Raw genomic sequence first — 21,802 nt, forward strand, 5'->3', positions numbered from 1 at the left:
TGTGTGATCTGATGCAGGAAGTGTTGTTCCCACTGGGAGGTGCAAATGAAAACAGCTTCTGGGGCCATTTATGCGTAATTATCTTGCTGCACTCATTATCTTGTAGTCAGTGATATGTCTATTTAGAGGTACATGATTTCTTCCTAAATGTTTTTCCTCCTTATTTATTTATTTTACAGCCAAAATGTGGGTTTATTCCTTTCTCGAGTGATGTCACGCATGAGATGAAGCATAAGGTCTGTCGTTACTGCATGCACCAGCACCTCAAGGTGAGGAGAGCCAACGCCCAGCCGTGGGCTACTCTAGCTGCATGCTGGGGATCTGGGCTGAGGCATGGGCACACACGGTTTTCAGAAGAGTAAAAGAAAATGCGGATATTTTTAGTTGACATTTTATTTCACAAAGTGATTCATATTCACCTTTTTTATTTTTTAAATTTAGAGACAGGGTCTCTGTCACCCTGTCAGGCAGGAGTGCAGTGATGGAATCATACTCGCTGCAGCCTCCACCTCCTGGACTCAAGCAGTCCACCTGCCTTGGCCTCCCAAAGTGCTGCTGTGAGCCACTGCGCCCGGCCTGTGTTCGCCAGATTCACTCTTCTTAAAATGTATAATTCAGTGGTTTTAGTCTCTTCACAAGGTCGTGCAGTCATCACTTCTATCTAGTTCCTGACATTTTTATCACTTCAAAGCAAGGTGTCTTCCTCTTTCTGTATTAATCTGGCGTATTACATTGGTTTTCGCATGTTGGACCAACCTTGCATTTCTGGTATAAATCCCACTTGCTCATGGTGTATAATACTTTTATATGCTGCTGAATTCAGTTTGCTAGTTTTTTGCTGAGGGTTTTTGAATGATAAGGGATGTTGGTGTGTAGTTTTCTAGTGATATCTTCTCTGACTTTGGTACTAGTGTAATAACTGGCTTCATGGAATGAGTTAGGAATTGTTTTTTTTTTCACTCTCCAGTTTTTTGAAAGAGTTTCAGTATTGGTATTGATTCTTCTCGAAATGTTTGGTAGAATTCACTAGTGAAGGCATTTTGTCCTGGGATTTTCTTTGTTAGAAGATGTTTGATTACTGATTCAGTCTCTTGTTACCAATCTGTTGAGATTCTCTATTTCTTGAGTGGGTTTTTTGGTAATTGTGTGTTACTAGGAATTGGTCCATTTCCATCTAATTTGTTGGCATACAGGTCAGTAGTAGTGTCCCCTTCTTCATACCTGAATTTAGTAATTTGGTTTCTGTCTTTCCTTGGTCTAGCCAAAGGATTGTGTCATATTTATTGATCTTTTCAAAGAAACGACTTTTGGTTTTGTTCATTTTTCTGCTCCCTCTCCCCCATGTTGTATTTCATTTGTCTTCACTTTAATCTTTACTGTTTCCTTCCCTGTGCTTGGATTGGGCTTAGCGTGTTATTCTTTTTCTAGCTTTATTTATTTTATTTATTTTTGAGATGGAGTCTCGCTGTGTCGCCCAGGCTGGAGTGCAGTGAGTATCTGGGACTACAGGTGCCCGCCACCATGCCTGGCTTTTTGTATTTTTAGTAGAGATGGGGTTTCACCGTGTTAGCCAGGTTAGTCTTGATCTCCTGACCTCGTGATCCGCCCGTCTTGGCCTCCCAGAGTGCTGGGATTACAGGCGTAAGCCACTGCGCCTGGCCTCTAGCTTTTTATTGTAGAAAGTTAGGTTATTGATTTAAGATCATTATTTTAATAAATCTTTAACTGCTTTCTCTTCATCCCATAAATTTTGGTATGTTGTGTTTTCATTTTATCTTAATTCATTCTCTGATTTCTCTTTTGCTTTCTTCTTTGACGCATTGATAATCAGGAGTGTTTACTTTTTACATATTTGTGAGTCAAATTTCCTTTTGTTACTGATTTCTAGTTTCATTTCACTATGTTTGGAGAATATTGTTTGCACGATTTCATTCTTAAAATGTATTGAAACTTGTTTGGTGGTTTAACATGAGGTTCTTCCTCAAGGCTGTTCCATGTTTGCTTGGACAGAGTGTGTAACCTGCTGTTGCTGGGTGGAGTTTTCTATAGATGTGTTAGGTCTGGTTGGTTCATAGTGTTGTTCAAGCCTTCATTCTTGTTGATTTTCTGTCTCATTGCTCTGAGTGTTACTTTAACATAATAACCTCAACAGTCTAGTTCAGGTTCATACCAACTCCATTTCAATCATAGACAAAAGCTTTGCTCCTCTAAAGCCTTGCTCCCTCCCCCAACCTTTGTGCTGTTATTGGGATACAAATTAGATATTTCTACATCATGTTCTGGTTGATACAGATTTGTAATTATTACCTTATGCAGTTGTCTCTTAAATTATATAGAGAAACAAGAATTACAAAATGTGTTTATACCTTCTTTTATATTTGCCTAGGTAGTTACCTTTACAGATGCCCTTTATTTCTTCCTGTGGATTTGAGTTACTGTCTAGTATCCTTTATTTCAGCCGAAAGGACCCCCTTTAGTAATTCTTGTAAGATAGGTTTGCTAGCAACAAATTCTTTTAGTTACAGTTTATTTGTGCAATGTCTTAATTTCTCCTTCATTTTCAAAGGATAGTCTTGGGAGATCTAGAATTCTTGGATGGCAGTCTTTCTTTTAGCACTGAGGATATGTCATGATCCTGCCTCCTCCTGGCCTGCATGGTTTCTAATGAGGAATCAGCTGTTAATCTTAGGGAAGATGCTTTGTATGGATGAGCCACTTCTCCCTTTCTGCTTTTTTTTTTTTTTGAGACGGAGTCTCACTCTGTCGCCGGGGCTGGAGTGCAGTGGCCGGATCTCAGCTCACTGCAAGCTCCGCCTCCCGGGTTCACGCCATTCTCCTGCCTCAGCCTCCCGAGTAGCTGGGACTACAGGCGCCCGCCACCTCGCCCGGCTAGTTTTTTGTATTTTTTAGTGGAGACAGGGTTTCACCGTGTTAGCCAGGATGGTCTCGATCTCCTGACCTCGTGATCCACCCGTCTCGGCCTCCCAAAGTGCTGGGATTACAGGCTTGAGCCACCGCACCCGGCCTCCCTTTCTGCTTTTTAAGATTCTCTCTTTGTCTTTGTCCTGTGACAGTTTGATTCTGGTGTGTCTAGCTGTAGATCTCTTGGTCTTTATCCTAAAATTCAACCATTTTCTCTTTTGCCTACTCAAGTCTGTTCTTGAGCCCCTCTAGTTACTTTTTCATTTTAGTTACTGTACTTTTCAACTAAAGAATTTCTTTCTTTTTTTTCTTTTTAGACAGGCTCTTGCTCTGTCACCCAGAGTGGACTGCAGTGGCATGAACATGACTCACTGCAGCCTTGACCCCTGAACTCAAGCCATCTTCCTGCCTCAGCCCCCACCGAGCTGGGACTACAGGCACACCCCACCATATCCAGCTAGTTTTTGAATTTTTTGTAGGACAGGGTTTCACCATGTTGCCCAGGCTGATCTCAGACGCCTCAGCTCGGGCAGTGTGTCTACCTCGGCCTCCCAAAATGCTGGGATTATAGGCGTGAGCCACCATGCCCGGCCAGAGTTTCTTTTTGGTTCCTTTTTATAATTTCTACCTCTTTATTGATATTCTCTATTTGTTGAGACGTTGTTCTCCTTGTTCCTTTTAGTTCTTTTTCCCTAGTTTCCTTTAGCTCTAAGCGTATTTAAAATAGTTGATTGAAGTCTTTGTCTAGTAAGTCCAGTGTCTGGGCTTCCTCAGGGGCAACCTAGTGATTGTCTGTTTTCTTGTATATGGGCAGTACTTTCTTGTTTCTTTGCGTTTTTTGTGATGATGGGTTGAAAGTGGGCATTTGAAATAATATAATGTGGCCCCTCTGAAATTAGATTCTACTCCCTCTCCAAGATTTTTTATTGCTGCTTCTTGTAGTTGTTACTGTTTGTTTAGGGACTTCTCTGTGCTAATTTTGTGAAGTCTGTATTCTTTGTCATATGTGGCCAGTAAAGTCTGCTCAGTTAGCTTAGTGGGCAGTTAGTGAGTCGATAGATGTTTTCTTAAATGGCAGGCATTCCAGAATGAGTAAGTCTCCTAGTCTTTGCTGAGGGGCTCTGTTTGTGTCTTGGGGCCCACTCAGTACTCACTAGGGTGTTTGATAACTTTGCCTTTGCCCTTCACTTCCATGGAGCCTCAGATCAGCTCAAGTGAGAGCTTGGGGCCTTCTCAGTTCTTTTCTGAGTCTGCATGACTTTCTGGATTCCTAGGTGTATGTTGGAGCTTTCAGAGTCTCTGTGTAGATCTTGTTACTCAGCTTTTTCTTTTTGGCTTTGGTTAGCCTATTGTTTGCCCTTTTATTCACCTTCCAAGGAAACCATGAAGTTAAACAATTGCCTCTAAATGTTTTCGACAAATGCCGGCGGTTAAAAGGCCTCCTGCACGGGTGAGTTCTGAGCCAGGTCAGTGAAGACAGCCTTGCAAGTGTGATCTTTCTGGGAATCCAGAGACAGGTCAAATAGTGATTGTCAGAGAACAAGGCTTTGGAGATGTCCTGCCCTCGTCCGCGCCCTCTGTGGCGGTTGGGCAGCTGGTTTTCACTGTGATTGCGGCTCTCGGTTTTCAAGGTTCTCTTGGAGCTAGAGATACGGGGATGGGAATAGGGCATTTAAAGTGCCAACAAGCTCACTGATCTTGCTTAGATTTAGCTGTTTTTCGGGGATGGGAATAGGGCATTTAAAGTGCCAACAAGCTCACTGATCTTACTTAGATTTAGCTGTTTTTCTTGAATAAATGCGTCCTGGATTGTTGCAAGTCTATGGTCAATTTCCAGAGTTCAAGAATTTTTGATTCTGACAATTTTTTTTAAACCGGTTTTCTGATTGCCTTTACAGAGGAGAGAATTTCTGGAGGTCATTGCTCCACTATTTCACCACCATCACCCTTTCTTTTCTTTGTGGTGTGATTACTATCTGAGCTCTTAGGGGAAAGACAGTCTGTGAGCCATGCCCCTTAGGATGTGATTTTCATGATCACGATTCACTTTCAACGTATGTGANACTTAGATTTAGCTGTTTTCTTGAATAAATGCGTCCTGGATTGTTGCAAGTCTATGGTCAATTTCCAGAGTTCAAGAATTTTGATTCTGACAATTTTTTTTAAACCGGTTTTCTGATTGCCTTTACAGAGGAGAGAATTTCTGGAGGTCATTGCTCCACTATTTCACCACCATCACCCTTTCTTTTCTTTGTGGTGTGATTACTATCTGAGCTCTTAGGGGAAAGACAGTCTGTGAGCCATGCCCCTTAGGATGTGATTTTCATGATCACGATTCACTTTCAACGTATGTGACATGTTTAAGAAATACTTTTTACTATAAAGCACTACTTGCTCATATAACTGGTAACATATGACATGGCATGAATTGGATTACCTGCCTTCCCAGGTAACTCATATTGTCAGATATATTTGCTTATCTTTCCAGACTTCTTCCTGTGCTCACAAAAATATGCATGTAAATCAGGTGGAAATGAAGTGATGTCTCTCGACATGTTCTAATGTTTACATGCCTGTACGTGCACACACACACTCTTACAAAGCAAAAATGGGATCATGCCATAGGTACTTTTTCTGATTGCTTTTTTCACTTAATCCTTGAGAATTGTGATATATTCTTTAGGGCTTTTTCAATGCATATTTGGATATATGCATGGATATTTGCACATAAGCTTTTTTTTTTTTTTTTTAAAGCAAAATTGACATTACACTGTATCCATTGTTCTGCCAGTTGTTTTTTTCCTTTGAATAAATTTTGGTGAGTTTTAACTCTACCTCTTTCTGGTAATGGCTGCATATCATTTATGCATTTCTTCATTCAGTGAATTGCTTGCTGTGTGCTGGCCCCACTAGTGGATGGACGGTGATTTATTTAGTCATTTCCCTACTGATGAGTGTCTCTCTTGGTTTCAGGGTTTGCTGTTGGCAGTAAGGCTGCAGTGGACATTCTTGTCTCTGTACCTTTTTGCCCTGTGCTAGTTCTTCTAGGTTCCTTGTAGATTTGCTGAGTCAGGGAACATAAACATTTTAAAGTTTGGTGGATACCAGCAAGTTGCCTTTCAAAATGTTATGCCAACTTATCTTCCTACTGGCAACATGAAATTTCTTGTTAAGGACACCTTCCCTGTTACTGGATATTATAACTTCTAAAGGTTTGTTACCGTCATTACCAAAATGTAGCCATGTAATTTGAAGGTGTTTGCCGCTGTCTTCCCTGCTCCTGTGAAGGGCTGCCCTGGGGGCCACGCCACATCACATCTCACAGATGGGGCCAAGGTTTCCTTGAATGGAAGTCAAGTGGTTCCCTCCCCCACTTAGCGATGTGCACCTGCAAAGGTGGTGGCACCTTTTCCGGGGTAAGGCTGCAGCTTGTCTTCATTGTCTTCGTCATTGATGCTGTTCTGTGTTCAGTTGGCACAGTGCAGTCACCAGCACCAGTCACCTCATGCCCTCCTGTTGGTGTTTTCACAGGTAGCCACTGGGAAGTGGAGGCAGATCAGCAGATACTGTCCCCTTGATCTCTACTCAGGGTAAGAGAATGCTTCTCCTTTGCCCCCTTGTGTCACGTTCCCTGGAGGTGAGTGGGGCGGGGCCAGTGCCTGGTGGGGGGTGTTTCATGAGGTAGGAAGCGGGGGAGGGCCACGTTCTGTCTTCAGGGCTTTCTTTTGCCATCAGCGCTGTAGACACTTGGGGCTTTGTGCTCCGCGCCTTGTCTCTGCGCTCACAGTTTGAGATGCTTGCTCACTTGTGGTTGTTCCCTCATCCGAGTTGTGACCAGATTTGTCTTCTACTTATGTCAGAAATCAACTGGTGCTCAGCCTTGACCTCCACCATCTGGGCCTTCATAGTTTGATTGTTTGTACCTTGGATCTCTCCCTCCTCTGTGGATATTAAAAAGTCTGCTGCTGTGGTGGCCATTTCTGCCCTGGCAAGGCCTGCTTGCAGCCTCTGACCAGGTGCCTGGGCTCTGCTCCCCACTTGGCGCTGCCTCCACGCTCCCCGGCCTTCAGAGCTTTGCTGTGCATCCTGCACACTACTTTCCTGGGTCAGCTCAGAGTCCAGTCCTGCCAGAGGTCAGGAAGGTGGTCAGGAAGGCGGTAGTGGCTGGGAGCTGGGGAAGGTCAGTCCGCAGTGGGGCCTGGGGGCCTGGCGAGCAGGCCCTGGGGCCGAAGGGGCAGCAGAGGGAGCAGGCAGGGCTGAGGGTGGGAGCAGGTGGAGGGAGGTGGGACCTGGGACTCATGGCAGTGCCCTGCCCCGACTCAGGCACCCCCTGTCACACTGCCAGGAGAGAGTCTTTGGCCACAGGGCGATGTAGATTTGTGAGCCTTTGCTGTCCTTTTTTGATCAGCACAGCTCCTCTTTCCAATCTCCTTTCCCTCCCTGGGACGCCTGTTACTGCAGAGCTGTTCTGGTGAGTCTGGTTTTTCTTACTCCGCTGCGTGAGTTTCTTTCCTCTTTGCTCCCCCGCTGCCCTCCAACCATTCATTTTGTGCCCCTGCCTTTGTCAGTGCTCAGCACTGCCTCTGAGTGCGCGCCTGGCCGCCATGTCAGTGCTTTTGGTTAGATGCCCTTGCAAACTTCCTGGAACAAAGATTGAACACAGAGTTGTCTTTGGAAGTTAAAAAGTTCACAAACATTGGGAATGCTCGTTCAGAAGGTGGCACCAACACCGCTCGCTCCAAGGCTTCAGCGAGGCTGGCGGTGCGCTCACGTGTGGGTCCCATGTGGGTTTCCCCGTGCACCTAAAGGCTGTGAATTGTGAAGCATTCAGTAATAAAGATTCATTGTTGAGAATTTATTAATGTGTCAGAACATAAGTAGGGAACCCTCCCTGGAATGTTGTAGAATGCAGGCTTTTAGGAGTCAGCTAGAGAGTGCGTGGATACTGGGAGCCTTTCTGAATGCGTGCTCGTGGGCTGTCCCCACTGGCAGGGTCAGGCTCGCGTGCTTGCATGGGCAGCTTGGCCTCCAGAGGTTCCCCTGTGGGGGTTGGGGAGGAGGCCAGCCTTGCAGCTCCTCGCTTGCAGGGCGACAGCTCCCTGGGGCTCTAGCCTCTCCCTGGCTCCCGGCACTCCCTTCATGGCCCGTCACAGGTCTCCTGCCACCCCTGAGCCTTTGGAAGTTGCGGCAGGAGGAACAAGGGAGGCAGAGCAGCCCGTAACCACTCTCGGGTGGGGCTGTGATGCGGCTGGTGGGGTTCCCACTCCCGTGCCTCAGTTGGGTCCCTCACATCTCCCGAAGGCCTGGGGTCAGGGCCAACCCCCACATCTCTAGTGAGCGCGTGTCAGGCTGTGGAGCTGTGTCTGTGACTGTCCGGGGAGGGAGCCCGTCACTGTTTGGACCCGGCTGGACCCTGGGTTTCCCAGTGGCCCCTAGGAAAATACCTGGCATGTCCTCTGAGCCACGAGCAGGTGTGTGTGCAGGGACAGGTCGGTTCCAGCTGCTTTTAAAGCATGTTAACACTTTTCCCTTTAGAAACAAACAGAGAATGCACTTTGCCTTGAAGAGTTTGCTGCAGGAGGCACAAAACAACTTGAAGATATTTAAGGTAAGAGCTGCTTTGATTCTACGGTGGTTTCAGGGTGGGGCCGGCGAAGGTTCAAGTGACCTCACAGATGAGGGTGTTGGGCTGGGCAGCACGTCGTGTGTGTTGGACATCCCCTTTGGGGTCCTCATACCCCGACTGGTTCCCCCATCACCTTGGACCTTCCAGTTCCAGACCTGTCTTTCCCTGACCTTTTTCTGAGCATGATTCCACAAGCACAGCATCTGAGTGACCCTGGGTTGTCCATGACCCTGCGGTGCTTGACCAAAGCCCCAGCAATTGCGGGGTGGGCCTTGGTCTCCCCTGATGAGCAGATGGGTGAGCCGTGGGTGAGGATGACTGGCACTACCTGGGCTGGCGTCACCTGGCCTGCTGCTGGCAGGGGTGTCCAAGGGAGAGGAGGTGGGGGTGGGGCCAGGCAGGATTGGGGCATCTGCAGAGGAGAGGCTGTTGGGGAGAGAGGGGATGCGATGTAGGGCAGCAGGCCTGGGTGGCAGTCAGAGTGCCGTCCCATGTTGGACATGTGTCCTCTGGGGTCCCCCTTGTCATTACCTCAGTCCCAGTTGTAGCCTCATGATCACACATAAGTGACACCTGGGGACAGAGTCCTGGGCTCCCTGCAGGAGCTGACAGCCATCGCAGGTGGATCCTTCAGAGGAGGCAGGGCTATTGAGTGTGGCCCTGCCTGCTTCCTATGTGCCGTGGTCTGGATGAGGTGACTGGTGAACCGGAAGCCCTGGCCCCTCTCCTTGCTGCTGCCTGTGGCTGGTGTCCTGCTGCCTGGCTGGCTGCTCTCAGTGGTGGGCAGGTGGGGCCTGCTCTTGACCTGCCTCCCCAGGTCTTGGTTAGAAACCCATTGTGCTGGCTGCTGGGTAAGTGAATCGGCTTCATTCCCTGTCTGCCTCCACCTTCCCAAATCCAGGAAAGGATGACGTATTTCACAGGTAGCTTTTATTTCATGTTTATATAATTTATTTTTATAAACTCGATATTTAAACCCTGAAGATACATTCTGTTTCATCAAGGATTTGTTTGAAGCCTATCATAAGGCTGGCATGTTATCCCAAGTGGACCCTTTTCTGACCCCATCTGACCTGCACCTAAGGTCTCTGGAACTCTGGCTGTCTGCTGCTTCTGTTAAAATCAGCATGGAAAAGTCCCGAGGATTAGGATTGTTTCAAAAGAGTTGAAAAGGGGATGGATTAAGAGAAGGGATGCAGAATGATTTAAGATAACATGTCACGCCGCCAAGGCATGTTACCTACTGTGCGTTTCATCAGCTCTCCCGCCGATCTCGTCCAGTTCAGTATTAAAAGCCAGCAAGGCAGAAAACCATGAAAGCTCTGAAGTTCCAGGTGTGGGCCAGGTGCGGTGGCTCACACCTGTAATCCCAGCATTTTGGGAGACTGAGGTAGACGGATTGCTGAGGCCAGAAGTTCAAGACCAGCCTGGGTAACATAGCAAAACCCTGTCTCTACAAAAAAAATAAAAAAATGAGCTGGGCGTGGTGGTTTGCACCTGTGTTCCCAGCTACTTAGGAGCCTGAGGTGAGAGGATTACTTGAGCCTGGGAGTTGAAGGCTGTAGTGAGCTTTGATTGCTCCACTGCACTCTAGCCTGGGCAACAGGGTGAGACCTTGTCTCAAAAACATTAAAAAATTGTTTTAAAAATAAATAAATAAATAAATAAATAAATAAATAAATAAATAAATAAGGTTTAAAGAGTTGGTACTTTCCTGGGGTTGGCCACTGTCAGGGGCCTTTCTCCTGGGCACCACCCAGACCCCCATGAGTCATGTGTTGACTCCCCCAGGCATGGCAGCAGATGTCCCTGCCTGTGCCCTGGGAACGTGTGAATCTGAATGTTGATGATGTTGTAAGGAGTTTCTTTGCTGGGCTTGATTTAAGCCAGCAAATGCCAGCAGCTTCTCCCACCATCTGGCTCAGCTGTACCACCCAGCACTGGGGTCACCCTGGGCGTGGCCTGAACCCCAGGACACACTCGTTTGCGGTGCTGGTGCTGACTGCTGTCCTCATGTTTGTCTGCTCAGGGCCAGAGCCAAGGCCCTCAGGTTCTTGAGTAACTGGGCTGGTGGCTTTGGGAGTTTGTCACTTGTGGTGAGCATTTGCTCTTGGCTTCTGAAGGTACTGTGGATCATTGTCTGGGGGGCGGTGGCCAGGCCAGGGCACTGCTCTTTAGTTTTTGAAACTTGCCTTCCTTTTCATGTCTTGAGGTTTGGTGCTTGGTTGATAGCACAGCCCGTGAGGGTGGATTTCCCTGGAGGAGCCAGACTGTGCAGTGGCCCCAGATTGGGTCGACAGCGTCAGGGCCCTTGGCTTTTACCCGCTGCCTGGCCTGCTGGTGGTGGGGACTGAGTTCTTTTCCTACAAGCTTGGTGGTTTGACGTTTCCCTCTCTCTTTTCCCTGCCTGAAGAATGGTGAGCTGATTTATGGCTGCAAAGATGCCCGGAGCCCCGTGACTGACTGGAGTGAGCTTGCACACCACCTGAAGCCGTTCTTCTTCCCTTCCAACGGCCTGGCCAGCGGGCCCCACTGCACAAGGGCTGTGATCAGGGAGCTGGTGCATGTGATCACACGGGTGCTGCTGAGCGGCTCGGACAAGGGCCGGGCAGGCTCCCTGAGAGTGGGGCTCGGGCCCCAAGGCCCGCGAGTCTGTGGAGCCAGCCCTTTCAGCAGGAGCCTTCGCTGCCAAGGTAGGGCCCAGCCTTCCCCAGGTAGGCGGTGGGGCTGCAGGGCCTTGGGACTCTGCAGTCCCCATGGGTGGCCAGGCGGTCAGCAAAGCCTCCTGGGGGATGCCACCTGGTTACACCAGGGCTCCCAGCATGGAGCTTCGCCGCCTCTCACCCCCAGATGCAGACTCCCTTTCTTGCCTTTTATCTGTATCTGTAAATAGCAGGACACATTTGGGCTGTAGGATTTCCCCCTGGAATATCATCCGTATGTTGTGGTCCTCTCTGGTTTGTTGAATGTTTTCAACCATGTTATCTATCCTGTTGGAGCCTCATTGCAACCCTGGGGACAGGTTTTTCTTGGCTTGTTCCTTAGATGGGGAGAATTGAGGCACAGACATCCTTCAGGGCTGGGTCCTACCACAGCGAGGTGTCTTCACAAGTCTGGGGTGAAGACACAGACCCGTGGGGACTTTGGACTGCAGGACACCTTCCTTGCAGACAGGAGCCGGGCCCTGGCCACTGCTGCATGTCCTGACGTCTCATGAGCTGACGCTGCCTGTGATTCTTGGCAGCCTGTGGAGACCCCATGGTCTCTGGGAGCCTGAGATGGTTTGAAGACAGCAGTCCTGCTTGTGTGCAACCAGAAACCCACCCACACCCTAAGCCCTGCCTTCTTTTCTGCTATCTGTGCCAATTTTTTCTTTTGTTTATTCAAGACAGTATCTTACTCTGTTACCCAGGCCAGAGTGCAGTTGTGTGATCTCGGCTCACTGCAACCTCCGCCTCCTAGGTTCAGGCAATTCTCCTGCTTCAGCCTCCCAAGTACAGGTGCGCACTGTCACACCTAATGTTTGTATTTTTAGTAAAGACAGTTTCGCCTTATTGGTCAGGCTGGTCTCGAACTCCTGACCTCAAGCGATCCGCCTGCCTTGGACTCCCAAAGTGCTGGGATTACAGGCATGAGCATGTAATAATAATTTTCTTATTACAAATGAACTTTGTGGGGTTTTTTTTTTTTCTTGTTATGAAAATGATTCCTGATCATTTCAGAAAATTTTGTTAAAATTATGCCTATAATCTGGGCACATAACTGCTTTTAAGGAGGCAGACTGTGTCTGGAACGACAGATGGCACCAGTTGCTGAGGTGGTCTGGGGGCACCAACAGGAGGCGCCACAGCACCCCAGGGCTACAGACAGAAGGGAGTGGAGCTGGGCCCCAGCTGTTGGGATGTGCAGTTTAAAACAATAAGATCATACTCTACATGTCATTTTGTAACCTGACTTTCTTTACTTAATTAGCATGAATCTGTATCTGTATCATCACATATATATGTTCTTTTTTTATTATTATTTTTTTAAAGACAAGGTTCTGTTGCCCAGGCTGGAGTGCAGTGGTGTGAACTTGGCTCATTGCAACCTCCACCTCCTGGGCTCAAGTGATCCTTCTGCCTCAGCCTTCTGAGTAGCTGGGACTATAGACATGCACGACCACGTCTAGCTAATTTTTTTTTTTGGAGAGAAGGGGTTTCTCCATGTTGCCCAGGCTGGTCTTGAACTCCTGGACTCGAGCAATCTGCCGGCCTTGGCCTCCCAGAGAGCTGGGATTACAGGCGTAAGCCACGGCGCCTGGCGATCACATGCATTTTATTCAACTTTTATTGACCACGTATGGATCTGCTGTAATTTTAACACATCCCCTCTAGTTGGGCATGTGAGCTTTTACTCCCGTTCTCCTGCACAGTGGCATTTTCGTGTCGGGTCCTGCTGACATCTGCAGGTGACTACAGTTTCCCCTGCATGGACACCTTTCTTACTGGGTCTTTGCCTGTGGTTTGGTTCTTTGTGGGAGATGGTTGCTCCCTTCAGTGGGAGGAGACGATCTGGGACTTGGTACCTCCTAAGCTCACTTGGCACCCTGTACAGCACAGGTGCCAAACAACTGTGAGTGGCAAGTGGAGTTTTGTTTCTGCCTCTGTCCTACGATATAACAGGTCTTTGTCAGTGGCTTTGACCCCTGTCTGTGGCTCTGTGTGGCTGGTTCTGAGCTTGCGCCTGTCGCCAGCCCAGGTCTTACCTGCCTCTCACTGTGGGCTCGTGGCTCTGGACTCTGCAGACAGTGTCCTGGGGTTGTCCTCCTTTAGTGGCCTTGCAGATTTAGGATGCCAGCAGGATCTTTAGAAATTCCCTGCCTTGCAGTTGTGGTGGGTCAAGATCATGCCACTGCACTCCAGGCTGGGCCAAAGAGAGTAAGACTCTGTCTCAAAAAAAAAAAAAAGACATTTTGTGTCCTGACTTAAAATGAGGATTTTGTCTAAACTTAGATCATAGGCCGGGCGCGGTGGCTCAAGCCTGTAATCCCAGCACTTTGGGAGGCTGAGACGGGTGGATCACGAGGTCAGGAGATCGAGACCATCCTGGCTAACACGGTGAAACCCCGTCTCTACTAAAAAATACAAAAAACTAGCCGGGCGAGGTGGCGGGCGCCTGTAGTCCCAGCTACTCGGGAGGCTGAGGCAGGAGAATGGCGTAAACCCGGGAGGCGGAGCTTGCAGTGAGCTGAGATCCGGCCACTGCACTCCAGCCCCAGCGACAGAGCGAGACTCCATCTCAAAAAAAAAAAAAAAAAAACAAACTTAGATCATAAAGTGACTTCCGGGGCTGTTGTGGTAGAATCTAAAAGACATTCTGAGAGTTGTGTTGGGAGAGGAGAGGCACGAGGCAGGACGTGTGCGTTTCTTGCTCTCTCCTTTGTGCTTGGCCTGGTGCATCCAGTGTGGTCCAGGCTCGCTCCAGCTCCAGCAGCTCTGTGAGGCGGGAGCGTCATGTCATCTGTCCTTAGCGCCAGTCCAGGGTCCAGTCCTTGCCTGTGGCGATGCCCGTGTGGTGGAGCCCAGGATGAGCCCTGCGGTCTGCGCCGGCCTGTGTCTCCCTCCACGTTCTTTGATAATCAACATGCTCTCGTTTTCCCCTGATGTTCTCGGTAGGAAAAAACACCCCAGAGCGCTCGGGGTTACCGAAGGGCTGTCTTCTGTACAAAACCCTCCAGGTGCAGATGTTGGACCTGCTGGACATCGAAGGCCTCTACCCTCTGTACAACCGGGTTGAGCGATACCTAGAAGAGTTTCCTGAGGAGAGGTGAGGTCGGGCGGTCCCCGTCTTGGGCATCCCTGAGAGGAGACTGTGGGGGTGGGCAGGGTAGGAACGTGCCTCCCAGGGCACAGCTTCCCAGGAGGACGAAGCACGCCGGCCACTCCCCGCCCCAGTCCTCTGCTCCCCGGCACCGAGGCCTGGCTCTGGAATGTAGCGCCTTGTGAAGGAGGAACAGGGTCACTTACCGCTTTCTGGAGAAGAAAGCTCATCTGTGAGCCTGCTAATTCGAAACCCCAAGTTGGGGCCGAGCCTGCAGAGGGCAGTGTTGCTCCACGGCTGAGCAGCATCCTGCAGGCCCTTCTGTGTCAGCCAAGCCTCTGTCCTGGGCTTTCACTGCCAGTCACTGGGGTCCACACCCGCGGTGTCCAGTCAGGGCCAGGATCCTCTTCCTTCCTCGCTGGAATTCACTTGTGTCTCTGACTCAGGGTGCTACTTGTCATGAACAGGAGGCGGCTCAGCTTCCAGGCTCCCTGGCTCTGTTTAAAGCCTTGGTGTCTCACATGAGGGAAGTAGATCTGTTAGGTGTTTTTCAAAGCAAAACGTGTGATGGTTAGTGGTGCTGGGCTTTGTAGACTGGGCTAGCAGTTTCAGAAACAACCTCTGTGCGGCGTTGTCATCCTATTCTTATTGTGCTTTCTTCTTCAGAAAAACCTTACAAATAGATGGGCCTTATGATGAAGCATTTTACCAGAAGCTGCTTGACCTTTCCACCGAGGATGACGGGACAGTGGCCTTTGCGTTAACGAAGGTTGGCAGACCCATCCAAAAACTTGTTGTGTGATGCTTAGATTCTTAGCACTAATTTTTTTTTTTCCATTACCTACCCCTGAGGTTTAAAGCAGAAAACCTGGGATATGAAAAAAGTGGCTGAGTTGGCCGGGCGCGGTGGCTCAAGCCTGTAATCCCAGCACTTTGGGAGGCCGAGACGGGCGGATCACGAGGTCAGGAGATCGAGACCATCCTGGCTAACACGGTGAAACCCCGTCTCTACTAAAAATAAAAAAAAACTAGCCGGGCGAGGTGGCGGGCGCCTGTAGTCCCAGCTACTCCGGAGGCTGAGGCAGGAGAATGGCGTAAACTCGCGGGCAGAGCTTGCGGTGAGCTGAGATCCGGCCACTGCACTCCAGCCCAGGCGACAGAGCAAGACTCCGTCTCAAAAAAAAAAAAAAAAAAAAAAAAAAAAAAAAAAAAAAAAAAAAAAAAAGTGGCTGAAGTTTCTCCCAGATGAACCGGGGCGGGTGGTGGTACATTTAGGTTTTAAGGGGAATTTCCCTTGGTTGAATTCTGCCCTGGCCCGTTCCTGGTGCGATCAGGCCCCAGGGGCAGCCAATCTGCAACCCATCTGCATGCCTTCTCAGCAGCCCACAACAGGCTTTCTGCCAACCATCCCTTGTTGCAGGGCCCTTGCCAGGGCCCTGGGACCCCACCTGTGTCTCTGCCCTGCCCCTGGCTGGATGCGGGCAGCTTCTTTCCCTTAGAACCGAGGCCGAGGGACAGCCTGCAGGAGTCTCTTAGGGAAGAGGACTGGCCCTGTACTTCCTGGGTCTGTGAAATTCAGAGCTCCATGAGCTTGGATGGGAAAAAAATGGCATCTTCATTTTCACTAAGCTGTACCTGGAATTTAGCATTTCTTTCCATTACGAAGGTGGCAGTGAGCCTGTGGGTTCATCAGGACCCAGGACTTTGCCACTAAGAGAATAAAAAAACAGACTTTCCGTCTCACACTGTAGCTGCAGACACTTTGAGATGTGGTTTATTCATCACTGCATGAAATGTTACATATTAGTATGGAATACATTTGTTTTTACAAATATTTTGGCTCAGCACTTTGGGAAGCTGAGGTGGGAGAATTACTTAAAACCAGAAGTTGGAAGCCAGCCTGGTTAACATAGTGAGACGCCCATCTCTGCAAAAGAAAAATACAAAAATTAGCTGGACATAGTGGCATGTGCTTAGAGTCCCAGCTACTTGGGAGACTGAGGTAGGAGGATGCAGTCAAGGCTGCAGGGAACTGTGATCATACTGTTGTGCTCCAGCCTGGGTGACAGAGCAAGCCCCTGTCTCAAAAAAAAAAAAAGAAAAGAAAAAAAATATATATATATTTTGGTATTTTACATTTTTGCCACCTGTATTTTATATTACACGTTTAAAAATGTTATCCTGGGCCGGGCGTGGTGGCTCACGCCTGTAATCCCAGCACTTTGGGAGGCCGAGGCGGGTAGATCATGGGGTCAGGAGATTGAGACCATCCTGGCTAACACAGGCAAACCCCGTCTCTACTAAAAATACCAAAAAATTAAGTGGGCGTGGTGGTGGGCGCCTGTAGTCCCAACTACTTGGGAGGCTGAGGCAGGAGAATCACTTGAACCTGGGAGGCAGAGGTTACAGTGAGCCGAGATTGCACCACTGCATTCTAGCCTGGGTGACAGAGTGAGACTCCATCTCAAAAAAACGTTATTCTGAGAGAGGCCCATAAGCTGTACTAGGCTGCCAAAGCCTTTACGGGCCAATAAGCAGTGAGGAAACCTGTTCTGGAGCGAGCTGGTGCTCCTCCCTCCGTGTGCGTGTGCCGCTGCCTGGAGCCCTGGGACCCACTTCCCCTGTCCCGTTGACTCACACTTGGGAAAGAGTCCTCAGTGCTTGCTTTAGTGGGGCTGCAGCTGTCAGTGTTTTGAGGAGGACTGAGGATGTCTGGTAGAGCCTCAGGGGAGCCTCTGACGCGAAGGGCCGCAGGGATGTTAGCAGAGGCCCAGGGCAGAGTTGTCATCCTGGTGAGGAGGGTTCCAAGTGAGAAGAAAGCAGGGCACCTGCCTCGTGCTGCCTGCCACTTGGATGCGTTGCTTTAGGTATAAACAGCAGCATGGCGGGTTTTTTCCCAAGAGAAGAAACAAGACTTTATTTCTTTTTTTATGTATTTCTGTATTTTTCAGTTTTCTACAAAATAAGTATGGTTTACTTTTTAATTTTACTTTAATCTTTTAACAAATGGCTAAAATGAAGGCTTTGAAACAACACCAACAGGTGCAGAGAAACTGGATCTCTCATCTGTTGCTGATGGGGATGGAAAAGGACACAGTCACTCTGGAAAACAGTTTGGAAGTTTCCTACACACTAAACATGCAACCACCCTGTACTTGCGCTCCTGGGCATGTATCCCAGAGAAGTGAGGACTGACGCTCACCAAAAAACCTGTACGGAAATGTTCACAGCAGCTCTCTTTGTAACAGCTAAAAACTGGAAACCGCCCATGTTCTTTCCACGGTGACCTCCAGCGGGTCAGACAGACCGTGCATTCATACCACAGAGCTCTGCTTAGCACCAAACAGGAACGGACTCTTGCTAAACAGCCCAGGTGGATCTCCAGGGGACTTTGTTGGTGACAAAAACCAATCCCCAGAGGTCACACTGAATGATTCTGTGTGTGTATAACATTCTTGAATGACAAACATGAGTGGTTGCCAGGGGTTGGCAAGGAGGAGCAAGGGAGGTAGATGTGGTTATGAAAGGTCAAACCAGGGGATCCTTGTGGTGACCAAACTGTTCTGTATCTTGACTGTGGTAGTGGTTGCGTGAACCTATGTGTGATCACACACACACTCTCACACAGACACACTTGCATATATGTAAAACCCAAGATATCTGAATAAGATTGTGGATTGTATCAGCATCAGTCACCTTGCTGTGATATTGTAGTTTTGCAAGATGCTACTTGTGGGAGAAACGTGGGTTGAGGTCTTTCCGTGCTGTCATAGAAGGGCCTGCTTTTTCTCTTGTAGGAAGTTAGCTTCTGTAATTGAACCTGAAGAGGGTAATTGTGAAGCCGAAGCTGGGGAGTAGGCTGAGGACATTCCTTCCTACACAAAAGTTCTTGCACTCATATTGTTTATCGGAGTTGAACCCTGTAGGCTGGGTGCGGCAGCTTACGCCTGTAATCCCAACACTGTGGGAGGCTGAGGCAGGTGGATCAGTTGAGACCAGCCTGGTCAACATGGCAAAACTCTGTCTCTACTAAAAATACAAAAATTAGCCAGGCATGGTGGTGCACGCCTGTAGTTCCAGCTACTCAGGAGGCTGAGGCAGAAGAGTTGCTTGAACCCGGGAGGCGGAGGCTGCAGTGAGCCAAGATTGCGCCACTGCACTCCAGCCTGGGCGACAGAGCAAGAGTCCATCTCAAAAAAAAAAAAAAAAAAAAAAAAAAAAAAAAAAAAAAAAAAAAATTGAACTGTGTACCTCTGAAGAAAAGAGGGAATATTGTCTTCATTTCAATGCTCAGGAGACCGAGCCCCCAATAACTCTTGCTTTTGTCTGTTGTGTAGTATCTGGTAGCAGGGGTCAGCAGACATTTGTAATGTCTGGTCCCTGTTGCGGGTACCCGGCTTTGCCACTGTAGCTCAAAAGGATCCATGGAGAAAACATGAGTGGGGCTGAGTTCCAGGAAAACAAAAACAGGAGGTGGTGGGCTGCATTTGGCCCCCAGCCCATAGTTTTCTGACCTCTGTGTACTTTTGCTTGTGAGTGTTTTTATTTCATTTTTTGCTCTATGTGTTTGGAAGTTAGTCCTGTTTCCCTTTTTTGGTGTCTTGTCCAGTTTGATCCTGCATAAAGTCTAATCAGTTATTTCATACTCCCAGTCCCCACACAATATAAGGACTTCAGTTGTCTCTCCAGACTTGCGTGCAGTATTGTTTTGTATTGTTTGTCTTGGTGTTTTTTTTTAAGTCATAATTTAGGGTATTATTTTACACAGATTTTTTTTTAGATTTATCCATGTGTATTTCCCTATCACTAACATTCTTGGAGCTTAGATCTTTCTCCATTTTCCTTTTTTTCTGTAACTTTATTGAGATGTAATGTATATACTCTACAGTTTACCCACTTAAAGTGTTCAGTGCAGTGGTTTCACTGTATTGAAAGATAAGTGCAACCATCAGCACAGTCGATTTTAGATTTTCATCACTTCAGTAAAAACCCTGTATCCTTTAGCCATCATCCCATTGTCTCCCCATGACCCCCAGCCCTAAAGCACCACCTGTCTACTTTCTATCTCTGTAGACTTGTCTCTTCCAAATATTGCATATAAACAGAGTCACTGAATGTGTGATTGTCGTGGCTGGCTTCTTTCACTTAGCCTGATGTCTTCAAGGTTCATCCATGTTGTAGCATGATCAGTACTTCATTCCTTCCCATGGCTCAGTAATAGTCCATGGGGTGGACATATCCATTCATCCATTGATGGACATTTGGGTTGTTTTTGCTTTTTGGCTATTATGCTCAATGCTGCTATCAATATTTGGGTACAGGTTTTTTTGCATGGACGTGCGTTTTCACTTTTCTGAGGTAATATGCCTAGGAGTCGAATTGCTAGGTCCAGTGGCACTTTTATGTCTAAATTTTTGAGGACCTGGGCAGACTTTTCCAAAATTGCTGTATGGTTTGATCTTCCCACCAGCAGTGTATAAAAGTGTGTTTATTTTTTCACATCTTCAGCAACACTTGTTATTAGCTGTCCTTTTGATTTTAGCTGTTCTCGAGGGTGTGCAGTGGTATCTTGTAGTTTTGATTTGCATTTCCCTGAAGACTAAGAGCATCTTTTCATGTGCTTGTTGCCCACTTCTATATCTTTTTCAGAGAAATGTCTATTCAGATCCTTTGCCCACCTTTTTTTTTTTTTTGAGATGGGGTCTCTCTCTGTCACCCAGGCTGAAGTGCAGTAGTGCAATCTCAGCCTCCTGCGTAGCTGGGGCTAACTATAAGTGCACACCACCATCCCTGGCTAATTTTTTGTATTTTGTTAGGCACAAGGTTTCACCATGTTGCCCAGGCTGGTCTTGAACTCCTGAGCTCAAGCGATCCACCCACCTTGGCCTCCCAAAGTGCTGGGATTACAGGTGTCAGCCACTGTGCCCAGCCCCCTTTGCCCACTTTTTGATAGTGTCATTTATCTTGTTGAGAATTCTTTGTGTATTCTGGCTCCTCGACCCTTATCAGATACATGACTGGCAAATATTTTCTCCTATTCTGTTGTCTTTTTACTTTCTTGGGAATATCTTAGATACACAAACAGTTTTAATTTTGTTGAAGTACAATTGAGTTTTTCTTAGGTTGTTCATACTTTTGGTGTCATATCTAGGAATTCATTGCTAAATAAATCTAAGGGCATGAAGATTTCCCATGTTCCCTTTTAAGAGTTTTATAGTTTTAGCTCTTAGAGTTAGGTGTCTGATCCGTTCTGAAGTAATTTTGTATGTGATTTCAGGTAGAGGTCCAACAGCACTCTTCTGTTTTTCAGACAGAATCTTGCTCTTTTACACAGGCTGAAGTGCAGTGGTGTATTCATAGCTCACTGCAGCTTCAAACTCCTGGGCTCAAATAGTCCTCCTGCCTCAACCCCCCCTGGAGCTGGGACTACAGGTGTGCACCATAATGCCCAGCTCCAACATCAGCCTTTTCCATGTAGATATACAGTTGCTCACCATTTTTGTTTTTTGAGACAGAGTCTCTCTCTGTCACCCAGGCTGGAGTGCAGTGGCACGACCTTGGCTCATTGCAACAACCTCTGCCTCCCAGGTTCAAGGGATTCTCCTGCCTCAGCCTCCTCAGTAGCTGGGACTACAGGCATGCACCACCATGCCCAGCTAATTTTTTGTATTTTTACTAGAGACAGAGTTTTGCCATGTTGGCCAGGGTGGTCTTGAACTCCTGGCCTCAGGTGATCTGCCTGCCTCAGCCTCCCAAAGTACTGGGATTACAGTTGTGAGCCACTGTGCCCGGTCAGCACCATTTGTTGAGGAGACTATTCTTTCCCCGTTGAATGGTCTTAACATCCTTTTTAAAAATCAGTTCTGGATGCTCAGTTGTGTTTCATTGATCTGTATGTCTGCACTTATGCCAGTACCCTATCTTGAGTACTACTGCTTTTTAGTAGGTTTTGAAATGGGGAAGTGTGAGTTCTCTAACTTTGATCTTTGTTTTCAAGATTGTTTTGACTATTTGGAGCCTCTTGTAATTCCATATGAATTTTAGAACCAGCTTCTTCTACAAAGAAGCCAGCTGGGATTCTCATAGGGACTTGGGGAATCTGTGAGTCACCTTGGGCAGTAAGTCTTTTGATCTATGAACATGGGATGTTTTTCCATTTATTTAGATCTTGGTTTTCTTTTGACATTATTATTTAGTTTCAGAGTGACAACTAAGGTTTTATGCTTCTTTGTTAAACTTATTTCTAAAATATTTTGTTTTTAATGCTGTTGTAAATGGAATTGTTTTCTGAATTCCATTTTCAGATTGCACATTACAGGTATAATCAGGTGTAGAAATACAATTTGATTTTGTATATTGATCTTGTAGCCTGCATCATTGCCGAGTTTGTATGTTCTAATAGTTTTTTAATGGATTTTTTTTCAGGATTCTCTCTATTTAAAATCATGTGTG

At 47.5% G+C, this 21,802-nt stretch overlaps 1 protein-coding gene across 1 annotated transcript in view; it reads left to right on the forward strand.

Moving 5' to 3' along the window:
• The window catches only part of IPPK (inositol-pentakisphosphate 2-kinase), a 62,460-nt gene that overhangs the window by 22,595 nt on the left and 18,063 nt on the right, over positions 1–21,802 (forward strand). Inside the window, exons 6-11 of the mRNA XM_017853694.1 lie at positions 180–269; positions 6,454–6,512; positions 8,458–8,530; positions 10,962–11,241; positions 14,206–14,356; positions 15,017–15,119. Coding sequence (XP_017709183.1) covers positions 180–269; positions 6,454–6,512; positions 8,458–8,530; positions 10,962–11,241; positions 14,206–14,356; positions 15,017–15,119 — 756 coding nt within the window. The remainder of the gene's footprint in view (positions 1–179; positions 270–6,453; positions 6,513–8,457; positions 8,531–10,961; positions 11,242–14,205; positions 14,357–15,016; positions 15,120–21,802) is intronic.

The sequence above is a fragment of the Rhinopithecus bieti genome, unplaced genomic scaffold (genome assembly GCF_001698545.2).
Source record: "Rhinopithecus bieti isolate Rb0 unplaced genomic scaffold, ASM169854v2 scaffold_37505, whole genome shotgun sequence".
Taxonomy (NCBI): domain Eukaryota; kingdom Metazoa; phylum Chordata; class Mammalia; order Primates; family Cercopithecidae; genus Rhinopithecus; species Rhinopithecus bieti.